Here is a 24,957-nt window from a genome sequence, read left to right on the forward strand (position 1 = left end):
GCTCATGTTGGTAATCACTTCGTACAAGTTTTCTTATATCCTCATTATCTTGTACCACCCATTCAACGTGGTGGTGACAACATTCATCGTATGAAGCTAAAGGATGAGTCACTCGTTATAGGACACATCTTCATTTGTGGTATGAAGTAATAGGTACACCACCATCAAACGCATCGAGAGCAGAATTTTGAGGCAATATTGATTAAAATTTCTAGTTTTATATATTTCCGTGTTTTTATTGTATTATTACATGTACTCTTTATTTGGAAAAAAAAATATTTGTTCCTAAGTTATGAATGTGTACACTATTAATTGTTAGTATTTTTGTTAGTTTTAAATATATAATTTTTATTTTGATCCATATTTTTATATATTTTTAAAATTTTTACAAATAATAACTCCTAAAATTTATAACTAAAAATAAACAAAAGATTATAAACATATAAAAAAATTATTAAAAAAAAATAAAACCGATAAAAAACTAATTAACAAAAAAAATCAATAAAAAAATAAAACCTAAAAAATAATAAATTGAAAAAAATATAAATATTATGAAAAAATAATAAATAAAATTAATTAAAAAATAAAGCTAAATAAAATTTATATAAAATTAAAAAATAAAGTATTGATAAAAAATAATAAATAAAATTAATTAAAAATAAAACTAAATAAAATTTATATAAAATTATAAAAATAAATAAAATTAAATAAAATTTAAAAAGTATAGTATTAATAAAAAATAATAAATAGAATTAATTAAAAAATAAAATTAAATAAAAACTAAATAAAAATAAAAATATATAAACATGAGAGATATTTTTAAACAAAATTAATTAAAAAATTAAAACTAAATGAAAAATAAATAAAATTAGTATTAAACTTATTTATTTAATTTAATAAATTATTTTAAATTAAACATTAAATATTATATATATATAATTTTTTATAAATTAAACATTAATTTACTGAAAATAATTAATTTATTTACCGCTCTATTTATAAGTAAAGAGTTTAGTGTGGATTACTATTATACTAATAAATTGTTTACTAGTTATTCCCGTCCCATCAAATAAGCTACTGTCTGCACTTATTGCATTCTCCACCCAAGTAAACAACTTATTAATTTAGAAAATTAGATGGACCATCCAATCAATTTGAAGGGCGTGACTAATGCCACTCTCACTTTGGACGATTAAAAAACAGAGAAATATCTTTAAAAATCAATGCAAACAGGTATCTGCCAACTGTTCGAGATGATTATTAAATTATATATATTACTTTTTACTTGTTAAATAGCTAATTTCCCTACAATTTTTTTTGGTAAAAATTGGAAATTTTATATTTCTAGATGCCTTAAATATTCGTCTTTTATTTTTTTATTTTCTATTTTTAAAATATATTTTTGGCAGAATATCCCTCCAAGGAAACAAATCCTTTAAAATAACGAATCTAAATTAATAGGAAAATATACCGAGTGTCGTCCTCCCCCCCTTCTCTCTCTACCTCTTCCTCTCTCTTCCATTTGTCCTTCGACAGCGGCAGAAATAACCAGAACCAGCACGCGTTCATCTGTCTCATTCTCTCCTCTCCTTCACTCCCTACTGTTGCTCCTCACTTCCCTTTCGTTCTTCGCTGGACCAAGACACGACCGACGGCGAACGGACGAAGACGACTCACCGACCCGCTTTCGTCTTCTCCCGTCCACCGCCGCCGCGTCATGTCGAATTATGCTGCCTAAAAGACGGGTTTTTTTTACTCGTATGCGGCGAAGTTAACCAGGTAGGAACTATCCAGTGATGGTTGAGATGTGGCGTTGGATCACCGGAGGAGGAGGAGGGTGCCACTTCTCCGCCCTCTTCTACTCTTCCCCCTCCAAGTCTAAGCTCACGGTCGTCTCTTACTTCCTCCTCTTCATCCTCGTGGTGGCCGCCTCTATCTTTGCCTTCTCACGCCTCCCTCTCAACGCCGATCCCTCTGCTTCTTCCTCTCCGCTTTCTCGCTTCTTCTCTTTGCCTGCGGACTCTTCGCTCTCCGCGCCGCCGCCGGCGTCGCCTTCCCCAAGAGAAGATGCGGCGGTGAGCGAGGGTTTGGCGGATCCGTTGCTGGCGAACCGAGGAGTTAGTTCCGAGAACGAAAATGGCGGTGCCAATTCTTCTTTTTCTTTGGAAAAGGGCGATCTTTCCCCCGAAATGCCGTTTCAGGGCTTGGATAGCGCCACAGTGAATTCCACCAAAAATAGTACTTTGGTGCTTGCCACCGACAAAAACAGTGATGGGAATTCCTCTGGTGAACTCGTAAGGGTTATATCCATTCCCCCAGAGGCCGCCCCCTCCAACAGGACGACTGGTTGCGGAGGAAACGGCAAAGGTAAAGGTTCTTGTTTTGAAGGGCGGATTTCTGAGAAGAGCGGAACTGAAGACCAAGATCTCCAAATTACTCATCAACAGCCTGATGAGAAGAATCGAACAGATGGAGAAAAGATTAGCGGTTTAGTCGTGAAGACTCCTCCTCCTCCTCCTCCTCCTAATGCAGCCGCTACAATCCCTGTCGTTGCTGATGCTGCTGCATTAATAAGGAACGAGTCCAGTCCTCCTGCCGAGGTGAAGGCTCAGAGCGGCCTCTCTGCGGAATGTGACATATTCGACGGGAGGTGGGTGTGGGATGAAAGTATTGAACCCTTCTATCCTCCTGGATCTTGTCCTTACATTGATGACGACTTCAATTGCCATAAGAATGGGAGGCCAGACACTCAGTTCCTCAAATGGAGATGGAAACCTTACGGTTGTGACGTTCCCAGGTAATTGCAAGCCATTCTTCCCATTCCCCTGTGGTTTTGCTGAAAGTTTTATTTCCATGTTACTTACTTTCAGACAACCATAACTAGATTTAATGCCATAGCTTGAGCGCCTTACTTGATCCTTTGCAATTCACTGAAGTATTGGCCTTAAGGTTTGATAATAATAATAATAATAAGAGGAGGAGGAGGATTTGAGTCTTTTTGAATCAAAAGGAAAAGAATGCAAGATATTAAATCTTTTTTCTTTCTGAATTATAGAAAGTAATTCTTCTAAATTATATTTTCTTCACATTCTTATGCTACTTTTTCAGCATGCATTGTACCTACATTCCAGATTGGATTGTGGAAATGCAAATTCATTTCCTTTGTCTTCCAACAGGTTGAACGCGACTGATTTTTTAAGAAGATTGAGAGGCCAAAGGTTAGTTTTTGTTGGTGACTCACTTAACCGCAATATGTGGGAGTCTCTAGTTTGCATTCTTCGCAATAGCATTAGCAATAAAAATAGAGTACATGAGGCTTCTGGAAGAAAACAATTCAAGATCAAAGGCCGGAAGAGGTTCAAGGTCAAAGGGCACTATTCCTTCATATTTGCGGTAATTGAACATCTTTCTTTTAGTTACTTCACTTTCTTCCTTAAGTGTCTTCCACCTCTTCTTACCTCTTTGAACTTCCTCATAGGATTATGACTGCTCCATCGACTTTGTCAGATCAACTTTTCTAGTAAAAGAAGTACTATACAATAATGCTAATGGATCCGATTATGAGAGGCTTAGATTGGATATTTTGGACGAGACGGTTGCTGCGTATCATGGAGCAGATGTTATAGTTTTCAATACTGGTCATTGGTGGACTCACGAGAAGACTGCTAGAGGGTGAGTACCTAAAGAACATCACTTAAAGATCACCTTTTTTCTCTCATTTTGTCGGGGCTAAATCAATATAGCTTTTACCCTAGTTCTACTCTTACAAAGACTGCAAAATTATTACTATACAATAAGAAGCCTGAAATTGTGCTCAAATACAATTCATGGTAAACCTCAAATTGTGCTACTCTTGCCATATGAATGAATATATTCGGTTGTAAATTTGAAACTATCATAGTCAAAATGTAGAAGTATCACTTTGTCAGGAAGTATATTTTTCATGTTCTTGACTCCATTGCCTTGGTGCATTAATGGCAGAAAAGACTATTATCAAGAAGGCAGTCATGTATACCCAGTGCTAAAAGTTATGGAAGCTTACAAGAAGGCCCTCACCACTTGGGCCAGGTGGATTGACAAGAACATCGATTCTAGAAAAACTCAAGTTGTTTTCAGAGGATATTCGCCAACTCATTTCAGGTAACTAACAAGAGAACTTTGTGCATGTAGATTGTTTTATTTGCCAGCAAATTCTCGAGTTGGACATCTATACAGATGACATTTATACTAAATTGCACTCCGCATTGCAAATCCTCAAGAATTGTATACACGATACGGTAGTGGTTGTCGATTCAGCTTGGTGGATCATACAAATCTAAATTGATATTTTCTCTGAAAAATGAAGTGGATGATAAAATGTGGAATTTTGATTCATGGCATCGCAGGGGAGGACAGTGGAATTCAGGAGGGCAGTGCCACAAAGAAACTGAGCCAATCTTTAACCAAACTTTTCTCTCCAAGTATCCCTCCAAGATGAGAGCTTTGGAGTATGTCCTGAAACAGATGAAAACTCCAGTTTTGTATCTCAATATCAGTAGGTTGACAGATTACAGGAAGGATGGGCACCCTTCCATATACAGAAAACGATATGAATCCGTGGAAGAACAAATTGCTGCAGAGAAATCGCAGGACTGCAGCCACTGGTGCTTGCCTGGTGTGCCTGATTCATGGAACGAGCTTCTCTATGCTACTCTGCTCGTTGCTGGTAAAGGATCATGGGGAAGACAAAAATAAGGGATGTCAACTGTATTCATTATTAATTTATGACATGCAATCTAATGTTGAAATGCGTCAGAGTAATATTATATAAATGTATTCTTTTTTTCTTGTGCTGTAATCCGTCAACAAAATGCCACCATTGCAGCTGAACGTACATACGTTGGCATGCACTGCAAGTTTGATTAAAGCATTTGATAAGGCTGCTGCGATGCTTAGTGTAACAAGTGGTGCTATAGATTGAAAAAATAGTTGAGATAAATGACTTGACTATACGATAATAACGACGATGTAATATGAAAGTGCCTCCAAAAGTGTATGAATTTTAAGAATATAAAAGCACTATTTATTTAAAAATATGTATATTTATTATAACTAAATTAAAGTAAGAAATTATTTACTATCACTAAATAAGTTTTTATATTTAGTTATTCTTTTACCGAAATGAAGGTATATATTATGATTAAATAAAATTACTTACTATAGTATATTTGCATTAGTTATTTTTCCAAATGAGTCTTCTATTATAACATAATAATAAAATTAAAACATTTGGTAAAATTAAAACAAATATTTGAGATGCATGCATATAGGGGGGCCGCCATGGCCTAATCTTTAAAAACAACTAGCACCGGAAACGTCACACACAACTAGTTTCACATTATATAGCACCACATTAAAATCTTTTTTGACCATACGCATTGTTTCCCAGGACAAATTTATAACAGTTCGCGTATTATGCACTATATACTAGCCTTCTCATATGCACCTCGGGAAGTAGACTTGACCCACATACCCTCCACCCATTGCCCTCCTCACATTGGCCTCGAACAACTTGGGATTATCGCGGAGAACCACTGCTGCATCGTGATTTAATGGATCCTCATCGTTGGGTTGCTGTTAACAAGACAGTTGCATTAGTAAGCAAATGATGCATGGAGTTTAAGAATTTGCTAATTATCAGAAAAACAAAAATCAAGAATCGAGCTGCTCCAGAGCAAGAACAGTTAGTGTCGATTTGTCAACAAAGAAAGTGTTGAGAACTGGCATGGAGAAAAGCAGATCATCATGGTGATCCGATCACTTGTCAACAACTTATATTTTTTTTCATCCTAACACTTAGACAGTTACCTAAGAATAATAATAAATTGTGTATTTAAGCCTGGAATTAGAAGCACAAAATAATACGAAACTAAAATTATGGAACTCATCCAAGAGATTAGCGGGAAAAAACAATATACATAAAAAATTCCATTTTATTTCGTAGAACCAACAAATTAACACCCATTGTACAAATTATGATTAAATTATGTGAATTTAAGTTTGGAAGGAACATTTCATTATTAAGCCCACAATAACCTAAATTATGAATATTGCAGCAAAAAAGATGAAGTAAAACCAAACTTCAAAATGAGCCCCTGCAATTAGAAATAAAAACAAAAAATATGAATCTGAAAAAATATAAAATGGTAAAGATGCAGGTATGCCAATTTATAGTGCAACATTACTTTAGTTAAATTAGATTCACCAAATCTTAATTGACTAGCTGCCTTGCTATGCAAAATATGGAAACATTTTGCATTACTCAAGTCCAATACAACCTAGTACAAATCAATTGGTGAAACCAATCAAGAGAAAGGTGATTAATACCCCAGCTTTGAACAACTTCCTTACATGCTAAGGTACCATGGTCAAGACTCTTGAAATCGTTAAAGCATATTGCGATAAATAAGCTAGAAAGTTAGATTAAACAACAAACTTATCCAAGTACGAAAAGAGGGATGAATATTTAGTAATTAGACAAAGTAGAAAGTTAAAACTAAGTACCATGAAGAGAAGAATCAAGCCATAAACAATAGTATTTATGCTAAGCACAGGCTTCCAGTCTTCACGCAGAATGTTAAGGCAGACATTTCCCTCCAAGTCAATATTAGGATGGTAAACCTGGATTAGAAATTTCATGTTATCAAAGTGAAAAAGAAAAGAACTTTCACTAAATACTACCACATGTTAAACTTTACCTTTGTCTTGCATTTGACCTTTGGTGGCTCATGAGGATAAGAAGGAGATACTTGGAATGTGAAAATAAACGTACCACCTCTAACAAAATCATTAAGCAGAAAATAAGTTGAACCAAACACATGACACGTCCAATTGGCTTACAAGAATTTAGAATTGGACAACAATAGTCAAGCTATAAGTTAAGGAAATATATTAAGATTACTAGAAAAACACTACATGCCAAATCACTTTTGAGTTTTGACATGAGTAGTCGCTTAAAAACACAAGTAAATGCTGGAGAACATTGATGGGCTACTACTTACTGATAGTAACCTTCATCAGGTCTTATGCTGATTTCGAAATTCATCAGATCATCCTTGCCATTTGGAAAAGTTATGTCTGTGCTTTTTGGTAGATTCAGCTCGCTGATATCTGGAGATAGAATTAAGAATATTAGGTATTAATTAATATCTACAATAGAACACAACACTTTATTATATATCATATCAGTAAGAATAGAATCTTACAAGCAAATTTTGACTTCAGTTCAATAACCCACAAATTAATTGAGAACTACTCTTGACAAATAATTCTAGATAATGTATGAAGAAACAATGGAAGACAAACAAGTATCATAATATGGAGCAAATCTACAACATAAGAAGCAACACATTACAACATGTTTTTGAGCATTAGATTAGTCATACTACTGAACACTCATTTGATAAGATATAGTCGCAATGACATAATATAAAATAGTTTCACAGCTTTATTTAACATTACCGTAAAATAGCGATCATCGCACAATGCTGAAGTTGAACTGAGAAAGGGAACATAGAGTTAATGGTTTTGAATTTTGATAACAAAATAAAGAATGGAACTAAAGGATCACCATATTCTTATGAATGAATACAGCAATAGTAGTATAGTGCAGCAAAGTTAGTGAAGATCATTTAAGTAAAGCATGTTTCCAATCAACAAACAATCTATGGCAAAAAACAAATAAAAAACACCAGTAGGGTATCTTTTGTACATTAACTTATAGATCTACCGAGGTATTAACCACATTTTGAAGTTTTGTTATCGGTGACAAGAGTATCCCAGAGTGGTACTGTACCCTTATTAAGCAGTGCTAACACAACAAACAACAATGTGATTTTACAAATAAAATAGTTTTATACATAACAATTAATATTTTTTAAGCTTAAAAATGATCATAATAATTGATAAACTAATAATGTTAATAAAAACAAAACTCGTAAACACTAATCAAAATTATAAGTACTAAAATATTTTATATGAATTTGCACAAACAACTAACGGTCAGACAAACCTTTGTGAAGACGCAATTCTCCAGCACTTTGCTTCTTGATAGGAGCCTTTCCACTGGAATTTGCTGCATCCTCCCGTCTTTGGTCCTTAATTTTAAAAAGCTTTATCATTGTTCTGCAATAGTTTATAAAAAAGAAACAGGAAGAATATCATTCATCAGAAACGTAAATACTTTTGAGTGAGTTTGATATAGAATTGCAAAGGATCTAATATTTGAGCGTGAGATATACAAGGCAAGCATGCACAGTTCTTTATTTGTGCATGGTGCTATCCAAACATGGGATTGCTGTAAGTAAACCCCCAAATTTAAAGGCATTGTTTAAATGAGATAACTGTCTAAAGGTTTTGAAATATCATTTCTTGCTCTGGTACAATTTCAGAGTTTTAGCTTTGAAAATCTTAATGGCTTGAAGCGTTTAGACATATATATATATGGAAAACTTAAAATAACACAAAAAATGTATGAAGCTTGGAATTCCATGTGCACACATGCGTGGACATACATAAGTAGGTTGACATAACTTGTTAGTAGTCAATCCGGAGAAAACATTAACAAAATATGCCCTCTAAGATGTTATCATTTTCTTTTCAGTATATGTCTTGTGTCCCTGAGCAAGATCTAGTTTGCACAGAAAGGGCTATCAGAATATGGATGATCGGATCAGCACAAATTAATCTTAAGTTTAGCACAAAATTTACCATCCTCCATCAAAAGCAAACCTAAACTGCAATAATGTTAAGAGAATTCCGGTTTTGGTTGTCAACCTAATCAAAACTCTCATCAAACAGACCAATTCTGCACCAGAATTAACTTGTTACAAAGAAACAGGAACATTAACTTGCCTATTAGAAAGAGGGATAGAATAATCTTTAAAAGAGCAGGAAGCAAGATATGTCAAGATCAAACAGACACGATCAGGACGATCACGAAAAGACCTAAGCGTGCTAATTTAACGGGCACCAGACGTTGTAGAACCTAGGGTTAGTCCTATTCATTCCGATAGAAATTACACGTATCCATGGTATCCAAAACCTTCCAGATACATCATACAAAGTAGGCGGAAGCAATCGGTAATCAGACAAATCGGGCTATCCCAAACGATATAGAGAAAGAAACATGGCGCAAGGTGGTCGAATTCGACGGGAACAAACGGAGAAGAGGGAGTAGAAGGGGAGGAAGAAGACATACGATAAAGATTCCCCAGTCGGTGCCGCCGCTCGCGCCGGTCTCCTTTCAGTACCGTCGCCTACACGGAGGCTGTCGCCTTCTGGTTTGGGGAAAGCGTAGGGCAGAATCGAAAGGAGCAGGGAAAGTGACCTTTGCGAGAGAAAAGCAACTTGGCTCGGCTAATTTATGCGAGATTATGTCTGTCATTGTCAAATGGGTCGAACTCACGGGAGGAATAGACCCGATGACGGTTTCGAATCGTCGATTCAAAACTATCGGTTCAGCAACGTATCAACCCGTAACCTTAATCATCTTACCATTTGTTGAAAGGTAATATATGGAGAAGTGATATTCAATGTGTCCTCTTTTCCAAATGTTCCTATTTCCCAAGTTTGTTAGTTATGTTCTTGCTTATTTTCTAGGCGTCTTTAATTTTCTAGTCAACAACTCTTGAGCTGGTTGTGTTATTTTCTAGAATCGTCTTTAATATGTTGTCTCCATGACAAGTGTATAAATATGTGTAAGATGAATATCAAACTATGATTCACATCACTGTCTAAATTCCATTCTCTTCCGTTTCTGTTTTCTTTATGGTATCAGAGCAGGAAGTTCTATATAAACTCTAAATTCTTTATATTTGGCATGAACCCTGACAATTTTTCCTCATCCTCTAGTGAGATAACTGTTGATTCTAACAGTTTTGATGCTGAGCAGAATACTTCTCACAAATTGTGTTCAGTATTACTCAATAAATACAATTATTTGCCTTGGTCTAGGGCCATCACTATTGCTCTTGGTGGTCGATCAAAACTTGGCTTCATTAATGGAAAGGAGGCAGTTCCTGAAGTAACTGCACCAGGATATGAAGCTTGCTAGCCAAAGACCAAATGGTTATGCCTTGGCTATTGAATTCCATGGAACGGAATATTGCTGAAATTTTCAGCTACTCTTTTTCTTCTCTAGAATTATGGGAAGCTGTTCAAGAAATGTATGGAAATCAAAACAATTCTGCTAGAATCTTTCAGATTCAGCAAGAAATTGCAAGTTTCAAGTAGGAGGGAAAATCCTTTGTAAGTATACTCGGTAAACTAAAGAATCTATGGAACGAGTTAGAAGTTTATCGCCCTCATACCACTGATCCTGTCATTCTTAAGAAACGTGTTGAGGAAGACAGGGTGTTCCAGCTACTTGCAAGTCTTGATTCTGATTATGAAGAATTCAGAAGTCACATTCTAATGACTACTGAGTTACCTTCCTTAAAGAATGTTTGTGCGGCCATTCAAAGAGAAGAGGTTCATCGGAAAATTATGCCTAAATCTGATGTATTAAATACCTCTAATCCTCATGCTTACCTTACTCTTAACGGGGAGAAGAAACCTTACAAGGGTAAGCGTCCGGATTTGAAGTGTGATCATTGCAGAGGTATTGGATACACGATTGATCGTTGTTGGATTCTTCATCCAGAATTAAAAAACAAATCTAGCAAGGATAAAAAGGGAAGTGATCAGAAACATAGTTTCAACTCCAAAGCTCACGTTGCGTCTCATTCTGCTGAATCCTTCACTTCTAATACGATCACTTTGCTTAATGAATTTGCAAATTTTTTGCATAACAAACAAAGCACAGGCACTTCTTCATAAGTTGAACATAGCCAAGATAAGCCAACAGCGCTCTTGAGCAAATTTGCAAGTTTTCTTACGGATACAAATATTTCAAATTCTAAGAACAAAGAAGGTATTTTATCTGCCTTTATTACTGCATTGAAAATTAGTTCAACCTTAAATTTGTGGGTGGTAGATTCTGGTGCGTCAGATCACATAACTAATAATCTTATTAATGTATGTGATTATATGTCTATGTCTTCATTTGTATCCATTGCCAATGGTCAGAATGTTCAAATCAAAGGGAAAGGGAAAATTAAACTCCTGTCAAAATCTATCAAATATGAAGTGCTCTATGTTCCTTCCTTTCCTTTCCAGTTATTGTCAGTCCACAAAATAGTTGAAACCTTTAATTGTGAAGTTTTATCCACTCCTTCCAAGGTTGTTTTTCAGGATCGTATCACCAAGAACATGATTGGTGAAGGGTTTCTCTTTCAAGGGCTATATTATGTTTCTCCGCATCCTAGAATTCCAAGAAGCATTCAAGCTCTTAGAAGTCATCAACAATTTTTGTGGCATCAACGTCTTGCTCATCCTTCCAGCCTTGTGTTTTCAAAGATCTTGTCCAATATGCCAATGGAAGCTCATGGTTGTGAAACATATCATCTTTCTAACTCATCCAAACTTCCCTTTAAGTTGTCCATGACAGAAAGTTTCAACCCTTTTGAATTAATACATTCTGATGTATGGGGCCCTGTGGTTGACTCCATTGACAATTTCAAGTATTTTGTGACCTTTATTGATGATTTTTCTAAAGTCACTTGGGTTTATTTGCTAAAATCTAAGAGTGATGTCTATGAAACTTACAAACAGTTTCATGCCATGATTGTCAACCAATTTTCTACAAAAATCAGAACCTTCATAACTGATAATGGCACCGAATTTACCTCCCACAATATGACTATTTCTTAGCTATTAATGGCATTGTGCATCAAACTAGTTGTGTTTATACTCCACAACAAAACAGAGTTGCAGAACGAAAAAATAGATATTTATTAGAAAAGACAAGGGCTATCATGTTTCAAATGAATTTGCCTAAACAGTTTTGGTCTTTTGGGGTTCTTACAGCAGCCTATCTAATTAATCGATTTCCTAGTCGAGTACTCCATTTCAAAAGTCTATTTGAAGTTTTAATGAACAAAAAGGCTGATATTTCTCATTTAAAGGTGTTTGGTTGCACATGTTTTGTTCATGTTCCAACCAACTCTAGAGATAAACTTGATCCAAAAGCTGTTAAATATATATTTCTTGGCTACTCAAATACACAAAAAGGATATAAATGTTATGACCCATGTTCCCGAAAGGTTGTTGTCACAAGGCATGTTCGATTTGATGAAACTAGGCCATATTTTTCCTGTTCCAAGAAAATGGGAATAAGTTCAGATTTTTTTCCTTTTTTGAATACTGAAGGCATTGGTCTGAACTGAATCAGTCTAATTCATCGAATGCACCATCATCTGATAACATTTTAAATAATGTTACTCCACTAAATCCGGAACAGGATGTTCATCCTGATCAGATTTATCAAGAGTTAGTACCTCGAAGAAATCCTCCTCGTCACCGTCAACAACCTAAGAGAATGGAAGATTATGTTGCTTATTCTGTAAGACATCCAATCTCAAAGTATCTGTCTTATAAGAATTTCGCCTTTACACATGCTGCTTTTCTCTCTAAAATATCTGCTATTCAAGATCCTCAAACCTTTCAAGAAGCTAATTCTAGTGATGTTTGGAGAAATGCTATGCAAGAAGAACTAAATGCTCTTGCTGAGAATTCTACGTGGAGCATTGTACCTCTCCCTAAGGGGAAGAAAGCTGTTGGATGTCATTGGATTTACAAAACCAAATTTAACTCTGATGGCTCAGTTGAGAGACGTAAAGCACGTTTGGTGGCTCAAGGTTTTTCTCAGGAATATGGAATGGATTATAAAGAGACCTTTGCTCCAGTTGCAAAGATGACAACCGTGCGGGTTCTGCTGTCAGTTGCAATTAACAATGGATGGCCTCTATCCTAAATGGATGTAAAAAATGTCTTTTTACATGGGGATCTGGAGGAAGAAGTTTTTATGAAATTACCTCCTGGTTTATTGAAACAGAATGATGACAACATGGTTTGCAAACTTCACAAATCTATTTATGGACTAAAGCAAAGTCCTAGAGCCTGGCATACAAAATTGAGTGCTGCACTTGAAGGGATGGGATTCTCAAAAAGCAATGCTGATTATTCACTATTTGTTAAACTTGGTAATTCGGAAAAATTAATGGTTCTAATCTATGTGGATGATCTTATTGTGACAGGAAGCAATGTTGAGTCTGCAAAAAAACTGAAAAAGCATCTTCAACAGTTATTTCCTATAAAGGATCTTGGTTCCTTGAAATATTTTCTCGGAATCGAAATGGCAAATTCCAGCAAAGGGTTCTATCTTAATCAAAGGAAGTATGCTCTGGATCTACTCAAGGATGCCCAGATGGTTGATTCTAAACCTACTCGCACTCCTCTTGACAGCAAACAAAAGCCCTACTCCAAAGGTGAAGTACTTAAGAATCCTACTCACTATCAGAAGTTTGTTGGTAAACTGATTTACTTGACAATTACTAGACCAGATTTGTCCTATGCGGTTAACATTGCTAGTCAATATATGCATGCTCCTACTAATCAGCATTTAAGCCTGGTTAAACGAATCCTGCGCTACTTGAAAGGATCCATTGGTAGTGGAATCATTATGACCAGCAATGGACACACCAAGGTTGAGGGTTATACAGATTCGGATTGGGCTGCTAATTCTTTGGATCAAAAATCAACTACAGGATTCTGCATAACTGTTGGGGGAAATTTTGTTTCCTAGAAAAGCAAAAAACAACAAGTTGTTGCTCGATCTAGTGCGGAAGCTGAATATCGAGCTATGGCCACTACAGCCTGTGAACTTATGTGGCTTAAAAGTCTCCTTTCAGACTTAGGATGTCCGTGTGCTACTCCTATGATTCTTTACTGTGATAATCAAGCCGCAATGTAGATTGCTGCTAATCCGGTGTTCCATGAAAGAACGAAGCATATAGAAGTTGATTGTCATTTTATTCGTCAACAAGTTCAATCAAAGCTTATTAAAACTTGTTATGTGCGAAGTCAAGATCAACTAGCTGATGTATTCACCAAGGCCTTACCTTCAGCTCAGTTTCAATGCCTTTTAAGCAAGCTTGGATCTCAAAATCTATTGGATCCAGCTTGAGGGGGAATGTTGAAAGGCAATATCTGGAGAAGTGATATTCAATGTGTCCTCTTTCCCAAATGTTCCTACTTCCCAAGTTTGTCAGTTATGTTCTTGCTTATTTTCTAGGCGTCTTTAATTTTCTAGTCAATAACTCTTGAGTTGGTTGTGTTATTTTCTAGAATCGTCTTTAATATGTTGTCTCCATGACAAGTGTATAAATATGTGTAAGATGAATATCAAACTATGATTCACATCACTGTCTAAATTCCATTCTCTTCTGTTTCTATTTTCTTTACCATTCACGATTCCCAACAGTTTATTATTATTATTATTATTATTATTATTATTATTATTATTATTATTATTATTATTATTATTATTTCGAAGAAGATAACAGATTGTTCCTAGTAACATAGTTGAACTCCTTTTCTTTGGACTAGTATCATCAAAGCAAGCTCCGGAGAATAATATTACTAAGTTATAGAGCAATAGTTAGTTTTAGCTGAGCGACATTACCATGGTCAATCGAGCAATATCATCAAAGTTCCGCAAGACAATATTACTTAGTTCCACAAAGCAACATCAAAATCCTGCCAAGCAAGAACGATCAATCTCAAAGAGTATAACATAAGGGTTCCTTGAGCAATATCATCCAAAGCTCTGGAGGATAATATTTTTTTAATTCCACAAAACAATGTCAAGACCCTATCGAGTAACTATACTCAATCTCACAGAGCGATAGAATAAAGGTCTGTCAAGTAATATCATCAAAGTTTCATAGAACAATGGCGCTTAGTTCCACAAAGCAATGTCAAGACTCCGCCGAGTAACAACGCTCAATCTCACAGAGCCATAGCATAAAAGTCTGCCAACTAATATAATCAAAGCTCCGCAGAGCAATAACACTTAGTTCCACAAAGTAACATCATTGAGGTTCATCGAACAATAATATTAAGTTCCCACAAGACATTATATTAAGGCTTGCAGAGCAATACTACTGGGCAAGTCTTTCATCAAAAGTTTCTAGTTTCCAACACGTACATGACACTCGATGATTGGAAAAATAAGTAATGGATATTAGTGGTGGTTCCTTTGATTCCTTCTTCATAATACACGACAATTGTTGAATGTTGATAGAGTAATGACTGTCAAAGGCAGTGTCTTCTTCACTTTACGTAGCAATCAAGGATTGGTAGCATAGTAACAAATCATCAGAAATCGCATCTTCATTGACTTAGACGGGAAGAAGTAAAAAGGTGCGAAGGTAGGTGATGTGGAGATTCTCTTCTAACAACTATATAAGCACCCTAGATGGTAACTTCTATGTATCATTATCTTTTGTTTCTAACTAGCGGAGACAACTCTTTCTTCTTTTACTCTCTCTCTCTATCAATTACTAATTTGAGTGTTTGAGGGACCGTGCAGAAGGAGTCGACCCGACTCTAACTGGTGTTACTTCCTCAGATCTGCAAAGCTATATGAGAGAGGAGGATTTGTTGAGAAGGAGGAGCCCGAGAGAGTAGAAAAAGGAGTCATCAAATTGGCGTCGTCTATGGGAAACTCCTACAAAAGACTACTATGACTCGATCCGGTAAAACTACAATGGAGGATCAACTTAGATATTCGGTTGGATCTTCCCAACCTTCATTGTCTAACCCTAACGAAGGTAGTCGAGATTTGAGATTACACAAAAAAAATCTCACGTTTGGTGGCAACTATATATCTTAGAAGAAGTTTGATGACCAGAGGGTGATCCTCACCCATTTGAGGGAAGAGAAGCGCTATCTACTAAAAGATCGCCGGTAATTACTCCTATCTTTCATAGTTATAGAGGAGTTACTTCTAAATATCGACTTGACAAACGATCGATCGTTGATACACCTGTTGTTCCATCATCGATGGTACCTTATCTGAACATTAATATTTTGCTGGAGGAAAACCTTGTTCGGATTTTCACCTCTAAAAGAATGATTGCTCGGTAGATTGTTTTCTATGAGAAGATCTTACCAGAAGATTTACCATGTCATTTTCATATGTCCCATGTTGCAGAATATAACAGTTCTTTAGATCTAGAGGATCATTTATATCGTTTTGAAAATTCGGTAGTCTTGTATCAATATACTGAAGGGTCAAGTGTCACGTCTTTTTAACCACTTTAGTTGGACTGACACAATAATGGTTTAGTACAGAACTATCTTTTCCTTTGATGATGTCACTATATTATTTTTACGATATTTTTATAATTCCAAGAGGTTTGTTCCCACTTCTCTTAGTTTGTTTAATCTTAAGCAAGGTCTCAAGAAACTTTGAGACAGTATGTCCAGCGATATACTCGTATGGCGCACGAGATTCCTGCAGCGGTTCTAAAATTTTGATGGGAGCCTTTGCACAAGGGCTTCAGAAAGGGAATTTCTTTCGATCTTTGTTCAAAAACCTCTATTAGATTATGATGTGGTCCTAGTGCGAGAGTAAAATTATATAAATATCGAGAAAACTTAACAAGCTAGGTAAGAACAGAGGGGAACTCGTCCGGATAATATTAATAAGCGATCGCTCGAACATCAGGTCCATCTTAGGCCGACCGAGATACCATCCTTATGCTTTACCTCTATATCATTCTAAAGAAAGAGCTATGTAGATTTGTGATGAACATCAAGTTTTGAGGTGACCTGTAATAGCATAAAAAGGACCTCAAAGACAACCTTCTAATGCCTTCTGCGACTTCCATCAAGAATATAGTCACACCATTCGCAATTATCAAGGAATAGTGCAAGTACCTCAGGATAGTTTTGATATGATCAACAAAGTTCAATTAGGTCCTGTTGTGTTTGATCCTTGTGTCTAAGTATATAGGAGCTTAGAAACATAAAAAGTCGAGCGAAAGACGCAGCTAGCGAGAAGGATCGATGGCACGGGAAGGGAGTCGACGGGCTCGGTGCATCCGAAGGACAAGATGCTGTGGAAGAGTACACTGGTGGATGAGAAGGACGTGCATGAAGGTCCGAGGGATGAGAAGCCGGGGAGGAAGGCTGCTCAAGGAGGAGGCCGAAGTCGGGTTCGGGTGAGCTCAACTCCAGATGCCGGAGCATCACCCAAGCAAGCAGAGCAAAAAGTGATTAACGAGGGAAGTTAACCATTTTCGGATGAACAGTGCGAAGGCACCTTCCATGAATAGTGATCATGTCCGAGTGCTGAGACAATGGTCGTAGGGGACGTGACGCTCCCTACTGGCTAGTCTGGCCTCACGTAAGCTCCACGATGACGTAGACCTCCGTCGAGAATCTGCAAGCACAAAACTGAGCCGAGAAGGGGTTCCCGGTGACGATCCTCCGATGCTCAAGTCAGTTCCTGACGGCGAGAAATTGAAGCAGAGTAACGAGGAACTGCAGCTACAATGGTGAATAGCGCATACCTCCGTTGAAGTCTGGGGGTCCTTATATAAGGCTCCCTGAAGGTGCGTGCACGCTTACCAAGACATACGCGCTTCTCAAAGTATACCTGTAATGAGTGTGTCAAAAAAGTGTGTCTGACGTCATACCTTAACAGACCGGGCATATCCCTGACGTGACAGTGGAGGCTTCCACCGTACGATGCTCTGCCTGACCATGTCGTCAACTATGTCGTTTGTCGGTGACACCTGCCCCGAGGAAGACATCCCCGACCCACCTGCTCATCTAGCCGTCTACAAGACTGAGCGGGGGGTCCGCTCGGCTGCGCCCCCACACTGTTGAGGGAATGACCGAGCCGAGTGGGAGGCTCGCTCGTCCCCTAGTGCTTCATCCTGGTCTCGCATCGCGACGCGTAGTTGAGCCGTCTCCCCCGTCCGGACGAGCGGGGACTCCGCTCGGCCCCTGAGTGTCGGAAACCCAGCGTTGAGCTGGGTTGTTGCATCACCGCCCGGGCAGTACACCGGTCGCTCGACCGAGCCCGGGATGTTGACCGTGCTAACTCTGACCCTACGCATCATTTGATCCTCTACCATCTGGGTCCCACTTTACCCCTAGATCAAATAGTATGAAGGCGCCTTCAAAAGCTTGAAGGCGCCTTCAGTGAACAGTACCAACCTCGAGTAACCGTTTGCTTCCGTTGAGTTGTGGATAAAACTTTATCCACTTGAAGGCGCCTTGAACTCTTTTGAAGGTGTCTTCCACCTACGGATGGGATTGTCTAGGAGCTATAAAAGGGCCCCTAAAGTTAGGAAATATTCAACAACTTGAACAATAACTCTTGTACTCTTTCCTAGTCTATTTCTTGAGCTATCAACGTCTGTAAGAGGCTTCTCTGTCTGCAACGAAGAAAATCTTCTAGTACCTTTCACTGCCTTGGATTAACAACTATTTAGTTTGCAACCAAGTTAATTTCTGACCTTCTTACATCTTTCTTTAAAGTTATTTAGTTCAATTTTATTACTGTTATTGTAATTGTACCACTAATCAAAGGATCAAGAAAGGAGTTTATTTTGTCCCCAAGGCATAGCACAGCTGGGGGCGCATGGTTTCATGGCCGAGAGGTCTAGGGTCCGATCCTCGGGGTGTCATTGTCTGTGGTTAGTGTCTCGGTCATGCGCTTTCAGCTGTGTACCTGCATTTACCTCCCTCCATATCCGTGTGCCTGACTCTAGGAGGTCACTGATGCAGGCCCTGCTATGCCAACAAGTGGTATTAGAGCCCAACCGCTTTAGAAGGATTAACCGTCGACTGAAGTACAAAGACGATGGTCGGTGCAAGTATTCATCCATTGAAATTTGATGGAGACTTCGCGCAATGGAAACGATGGATGGAGGTATTATTTAAAATAGATTTAAAAATTCTTTTAATTATAAAATATATTTTTGTCGCCCTCAAGTACCAACATGGAGCTAAAAAAGAAGAGTACTTATGGACAAAGAAAGAACAAGCTGACTTCGTGGCAAACAGTAAGCAGAGTTCTATTTGCTGAGTGTTCTTCTGCCCCAAGAGGGCAATCGAATCGACAGCTATGACTCCGCCAAAGAGCTCTGGGAGAAATTCCTGAAGCTTCACAAAGGTACTTCAGAAACCAAGTTAGCAAGGCGGGACATCCTCCAAACCCAACTAACGAACCTTTAGATGAATAATGGAGAGAAGGTACACGTATCAAAGAGCTCATTACTCAGCTCAGCAATCGCAGAATCGGTAATGAACCGAGATTTAATTCGATACGTGCTCAACGCTTTCCTAAGGACTCCATAATAGTCATCCTTAGTAGATGCATACTACATCTCTAAGGACTTCGAGATAAGTACACTAGAGAATTTATTTTCTACTTTTGAACTTCATGAAACTCGATGTGCAGATCCTAAAGAAATCAAAAAGTCGAATAACAACCCTGCCTTGAAAGCCAAGAAGGAAGATCCAGACTCCGAAACATCAATCAATGAAGATGAAGCGACCCTAATGGTAAGAAAATTTAATAAATTTATTAAATCTAATAAATTTATGACGTGGGCTAAGAAGCAATTTCGGAGCAAAAAGAATGTCCGTGTTACAACTATAATGAAGAAGGATACATCAGGATTCTTCATGTGAATTGTTAGAAACATCTTCCAATATTTGGATGGGAGAAAAAGAAATTGTTGGGGAGACAAGCCTTGGATGAGACCTAATCCTCATAGATTGTCTCTTGGGCAACAGGTGTGGTGGAAGAACTGTTTTCTTGGTTGTATTTGAAGTAACTTGAGTTTGCTGTTGGGATCACTGATGAATCGATCGGTTGATGGAAGATGACGAGAGTGATTTTGTTAGCTTCATCCATGACAACGCAAAGAAGTTGCGAGACAAAGGGGAAATAATAAGGGAATCAAGATCTTTACGAATAGATGTAAGAAAAAAAGGGGGTATGAATCATTTATAAATAAAAGGTTCGCAACATAAGAGAGAATATCAAAAGATTTGATTTTTTTTCATATTCAAAATTGGAAGGCTAAAAAAAAAGTAGGAAAAGTTAATGTTGAAAGACAAGATTAATGAAAAATATTAAAGACATACCTTTCATTGAAAATAAGAAGACTTTCGTCAATTCGAATACCAGGGAGATGGGTACAAATATAGCTCAAAAGTATGCAAAATTTTAAGGATCAAACAAAAAAATAGCAGAACAATAGTCATTAACAAAAAAAATTAGTTCATTACAAATATAAGTGGTTAATTCATTTGACCACACAACACATGAGGTAATGACATTGGTCTTCCATCAGACAAAGGTATTTGAGGGACCACAGGCGGGGGGTCACTCTCCCTCAGTTGTTCCTTTAGCATTTCCAATTGGGCCTGAAACCTACACACCTTTGTCATAGCCACACTTTCTTTCAGTCATGACTCCATCAGATCATCCAAAGCTTGAGTGTACTTCTCTGCTAGACTAGTGAAATGCTTATTGTTCTTCGAACATAGTTGTATCATACTATTGTTAATATTCTCCAGATCAACAAAAAAATTTTGATAAGTCATGCACAGTGGATGAGACAAATGTATGGTATCCTCCTGAGCATGAAAATAAAGGTTAGAACAAATATATGCAAAACAACATAAAACATTATTACCGTGGCTGAAGGAAGAGGGGCCTCTAAGGGTAGGGAAGAAGCATGATCAGCCATTGTATATCCTAAGGTTGTATGACCCAGATGTAAGACAAACACTAAGGGTGCGTTTGGTTCAAGTCATCATGTATAACCTTGGTTATGTGATTACCAGGTAATCACATAACCAAGGTTATAGGGAATAAAACATAACCACATGTTGTTTGGTTCAACTTAGGTAATGCAACAAAAACTTGTTTGTTTGAAGGTTTTAATGAATACCCTAGTTTAATATTTTACCGTATTACCCTCAATTACAAAACCAACTATATATAATATTATTATTATTTATTAATATTATTATTATTATTTATTATTATTATTATTATTTATTTATTTATTTTTTAATGTTTTTTTACTTTTCTTTTTCCTGTATATTTTTTTACTTTTTTATGTGTTTTTTTATTTTTTAATGTTTTTATATTTTTATATTATTTATATTTATATTTTTTTTATTTTTTTACTTTTTTTAAATTTTAATTTTTATTTATTTATTTTATTTTTAATTTTATTTTTAAAATTTTTAAAAAATTTTAAAAAATTTTAAATTTTTATATATTTTTTTAAAATTTTTTAACATTTTTTAAATTTTTATTTTTAAAATTTTTATTTTATTTTTTTCAAATTATTTATTTTAAAAAAAATAAATTTTTAAATTTTTTAAAACATTTTTTTTATTTTTTACATTTTTTAATATTTTTTTTTTTACATTTTTTCTCTTTTTTTCTTATCGGAGGGTATTTTTGGTAAAAAAAATTCGTTAACCCTGAATCAACAAAAACCTTAGTTTTCTGAGATTTTCCGATTCCGGGCTGCATGACCATTTTGCTGACGTATCGGGCATGGAACATTACTTGGGAATCATCGAATACCTAAACCAAACAAGGTTTTTGTTAATAACTTTGGATGGATAACCAAGGTTATCAAGAATAACCCCGAACCAAACGCACCCTAAGAGTGTGTTTGGTTCAAGTTATCATGTATAATCTTGGTTATGTGATTACCAGGTAATCACATAACTAAAGTCATGGAGAATAAAACATAACCAAATGTTGTTTGGTTCAATCTAAATAATGCAACAAAAATATGTTTATTTGAAGATTTTAATGAATAACTTAGTTTAGTATTTTACTATATTACCCTTAGTTACAAAATCAACTATACATAATAATAATAATGATAATAATAATAATAATATTATTATTATTATTATTTAAACTCTATTATATTTTACTATATTTTCACCTTTTTTTATTTATATTTTTTTTATTTTTTATATATTTTTTAATGTTTTTTAATTTTTTATATATTTTTAAGCTTTTTTATTTTTTTTATTTTTTATTTTTTTATTTTTTAGGTTTTTTAAATTTTTTAGGTTTTTTAAATTTTTTAGGTTTTTTTACATTTTTCTATTTTTAATTTTTTTAATGTTTTTAACATTTTTTATTATTTTTTACTTTAAAAATTTTTTTACGTTTTTTTATTTTTTATGTATTTTTGTTTTTTTTTTAAATTTTTAATGTTTTTTAATTTAAAAAAAAAAATTGTATTTTTTTAATTTTTTAATTTTTTTAATGTTTTTTCTATTTTTTCTATTTTTTAAAGTTTTTTTACCATTTTTTATTTTTTAATTATTTTTAATGATTTTTAATGTTTTTTTATTTTTTAAAATTTTTTTACGTTTTTTTTTTATTTTTATATTTTCCATTTTTTTCTTTACATTTTACTTTTTTTTTCATATTTTTCTTTTATCCGAGGGTATTTTGAGTAAAAAAAATTCGATAACCCCGGAATCAAGAAAAACCTCAGTTTTCCGAGATTTTTCGATTTCTGGTTGCATGCCCCTTTTGCTGACGTGTCAGACATGGAACATTACTCGGGAATCATCGATTACCTAAACCAAACAGGGTTTTTGTTGATAACCTTGGATGGATAACCAAGGTTATCAAACATAACCCCCAACCAAACGCACTCTAAGGAATAAGAAAGATGGAGGAAAGTGTAAGAGTTTTAGAGCATCTCCAATGCAAGTTTTGTCAAAGGTTTGTAAAATTTAAAAATCTTATTAAAAAAGCTTTTATGATTGTGTAGGTGAGGTTTGGAGTTTTTAATTTAAGAGCAGGTTTGAGTTTTCAACCCTGTTTTTTCTTTTGAAGATGGAGCTAATAATTAATGTACATAATTGACCTTTTTTAAATAATTTAAAAATAAATTATTTGATGAGCTAACTATAATATTTTAGTTTATAAATAATTAGTAATAATTAAAATTATATTTTTTTTCCTTTTAAAAATAAATATATTTGAGATAAGTTAAAAAAAATATACAAATGACTATAATTAAATTAAATTTATAAAATAATTAAATATTAAATAAAATAATAAATTATATTAAATTAAAAATTAAAAATTAATTAATTTATTAATTGTTAATTATAAATAAATTAAATTAAAGATTATAATTAATTAAAATATCAAATGAAAACTATATAAAGATATTAAATGAAAAAATTGTATGCAGGTTTTTTTTTATTAATTGCGGAAAGAATAATAGATTTGTATTGAAATTGATGTAATATGCATGGAGCCATATAACTACATGTGAAGAGAATTAAAAAAAAAATCTCACTCAAAACTTCAACGATTGAAAATATTTCAATGAGTTTTTATAAAACTAATGTGACATATTAAAATTCTAAAAAAAACTCATTCAAAGTTTAACGATTAGAGATGCCTTTATAGTCTCTTGAAGGTATAAAGACAACATTGACGGTAGATGTGAAGAGTCACACGAAACTAATGAGAGCGATAATGAATTCAAAAGTTACAACAATGGTCAAAGGAAGGATGCCAAGGCAGGTTTGCATGGAACTGACATTAGATTTGAATAGTGATGAGAGAAGCATGTGTATGAAATTGCTTTAACCAAGATAATGCCTCATTCAAAGTATAGTTGCAAAATCAAATAATCTAGTTATTTACCATGTTATTCATATGGCAAAAGGTGATTCGCTCGTCCTCAGCGCCCCCGTCAACCCATCCCTAGGCCAACACGAAGGAGATAAATCACGGGTGGTTACTAGCCATTAGTGCAAATGGTCCAGACATGCTCAGTCACGCCGAGTTTCGACCCCATGACCTCATGTGGCAACACCCCATACCTTAATCATCACACCACCCCGAGGGAACATTTACCATGTTATTCATGTCTCAACTTATAGTTGTTTTTATAAACCAAAGTCATTCATTACTTTCGAGCATCATTATAATGGTATAAGTATCAAGTAATTAATGTTTTAGAGTCATTAATAACGACCACTATGTCAAATATATTATCACTTCTCCAAGCATCAATCTCACTGCTTCTAAGTATTATTATAACGACCTAAGTAGATGTAACTAGTGCTTTCAAGCTACTAATAATAGTCATTACGTCAAATATATTTTCACTGCCTCTAGGAATTAATCTCACTAGTTTCGAGCATCACTATAACTGCCTAAGAGCTAGGTAAATAGTGCTTCCGAGCGACTAAAAATGTTCAATGCGCCAGAGATATTTTCATTACCTTCGAGCATCAATCTCACTACTTTCGAGTATCATTATAACGACCTAAGAGGCAGGTAACAAGTGCTTCCGAGCCACTAATAACTGTCAATGTGTAAAATATATTTACATCTTAAAAATTACATTCTGGTTATATTTTCATCTCACTGGTTCTTCTTGGTTATGTATCCTTACATTCTTAAAAATATGGATGTTACTTATTCTATAGAACTTTTGCAAAACATATCAATCTAGTCATATTTATTTTGAATTTATAAGAGCATAACTTTGTTGATATTTATGGCTTAGTTTGACAACACAGGGATCTCCCAGATTATAGAAAGACTCTAGTTATTTATATGGTAAATAGGGACATCTTCCATAAAATACCTTTCGAGTAATGAATATGAATAAATACTATGAGTGATATAACAGTGGTTGACCCAGGAGATGATATAATTTTTTTACACTTACTCATGCTTCATTCGACTTTGTTCTTCAGTCTGACTTGAAGGAGGGACATTTGATGGTAACCAGATTTTTTATTCAAAGAATAATCACCATTGAACATACATTTAATCAAACTTCATTCGACTTTCTTATTTAGTCTAACTTGAAGGAGGGGTATCTGATGGTAATTAGATTTACCCCGAGGGATGTAGCATGTTCTGCCGAGCAATATAGTCGAGCTCCTCCTTTTTGCGCTGAGTAATATCATCAAAGCCTTGCAGGG

General features: G+C 35.3%; 2 protein-coding genes across 4 annotated transcripts; one reads left to right on the forward strand and one right to left on the reverse strand.

Annotated features, from left to right (window-relative positions):
• Positions 1 to 1,490: 1,490 nt before the first annotated feature.
• LOC121981896 (protein trichome birefringence-like 2) lies at positions 1,491 to 4,825 on the forward strand. The gene is made up of 5 exons (XM_042534666.1): positions 1,491 to 2,797; positions 3,177 to 3,393; positions 3,479 to 3,672; positions 3,982 to 4,140; positions 4,386 to 4,825. The coding sequence occupies exons 1-5, from the start codon at positions 1,797 to 1,799 to the stop codon at positions 4,732 to 4,734; spliced, it is 1,920 nt and encodes a 639-aa protein (XP_042390600.1). The 5' UTR covers positions 1,491 to 1,796; the 3' UTR covers positions 4,735 to 4,825.
• A 481-nt stretch (positions 4,826 to 5,306) lies between these two features.
• Positions 5,307 to 9,394, reverse strand: LOC121981897 (NEDD8-conjugating enzyme Ubc12-like). Of its 3 annotated transcripts, none has more exons than XM_042534668.1 (6): positions 9,239 to 9,394; positions 8,051 to 8,163; positions 7,041 to 7,149; positions 6,738 to 6,816; positions 6,544 to 6,660; positions 5,307 to 5,613 (listed from the first exon to the last, which is right to left on the reverse strand). In XM_042534668.1, exons 2-6 carry the CDS (start codon positions 8,157 to 8,159, stop codon positions 5,476 to 5,478), a joined length of 552 nt encoding a protein of 183 aa, XP_042390602.1. In that variant the 5' UTR covers positions 8,160 to 8,163; positions 9,239 to 9,394; the 3' UTR covers positions 5,307 to 5,475. The 3 variants fall into 3 exon arrangements, with proteins under 3 accessions (XP_042390602.1, XP_042390601.1, XP_042390604.1); XM_042534667.1 differs by lacking the exon at positions 9,239 to 9,394 and adding an exon at positions 9,061 to 9,180; XM_042534670.1 differs by lacking the exon at positions 9,239 to 9,394 and adding an exon at positions 9,083 to 9,103.
• Positions 9,395 to 24,957: the final 15,563 nt, after the last annotated feature.

The sequence above is a fragment of the Zingiber officinale genome, chromosome 5A (genome assembly GCF_018446385.1).
Source record: "Zingiber officinale cultivar Zhangliang chromosome 5A, Zo_v1.1, whole genome shotgun sequence".
Classification (NCBI taxonomy): domain Eukaryota; kingdom Viridiplantae; phylum Streptophyta; class Magnoliopsida; order Zingiberales; family Zingiberaceae; genus Zingiber; species Zingiber officinale.

Bases quoted from the DNA above. Each gene is read 5' to 3' on its own strand.
- LOC121981896 (XM_042534666.1), top strand. From the start codon at position 1,797: ATGGTTGAGATGTGGCGTTGGATCACCGGAGGAGGAGGAGGGTGCCAC. The intron at 2,798-3,176 runs GTAATTGCAAGC...GTCTTCCAACAG, and splicing joins TACGGTTGTGACGTTCCCAG to GTTGAACGCGACTGATTTTT. The intron at 3,673-3,981 runs GTGAGTACCTAA...CATTAATGGCAG, and splicing joins CACGAGAAGACTGCTAGAGG to AAAAGACTATTATCAAGAAG.
- LOC121981897 (XM_042534667.1), bottom strand. From the start codon at position 9,098: ATGATGTATCTGGAAGGTTTTGGATACCATGGATACGT. The intron at 8,164-9,060 runs GTAATTTCTATC...AAACTATTGCAG, and splicing joins TTTGGATACCATGGATACGT to AACAATGATAAAGCTTTTTA. The intron at 6,661-6,737 runs GTAAAGTTTAAC...TTTCTAATCCAG, and splicing joins AGGTCAAATGCAAGACAAAG to GTTTACCATCCTAATATTGA.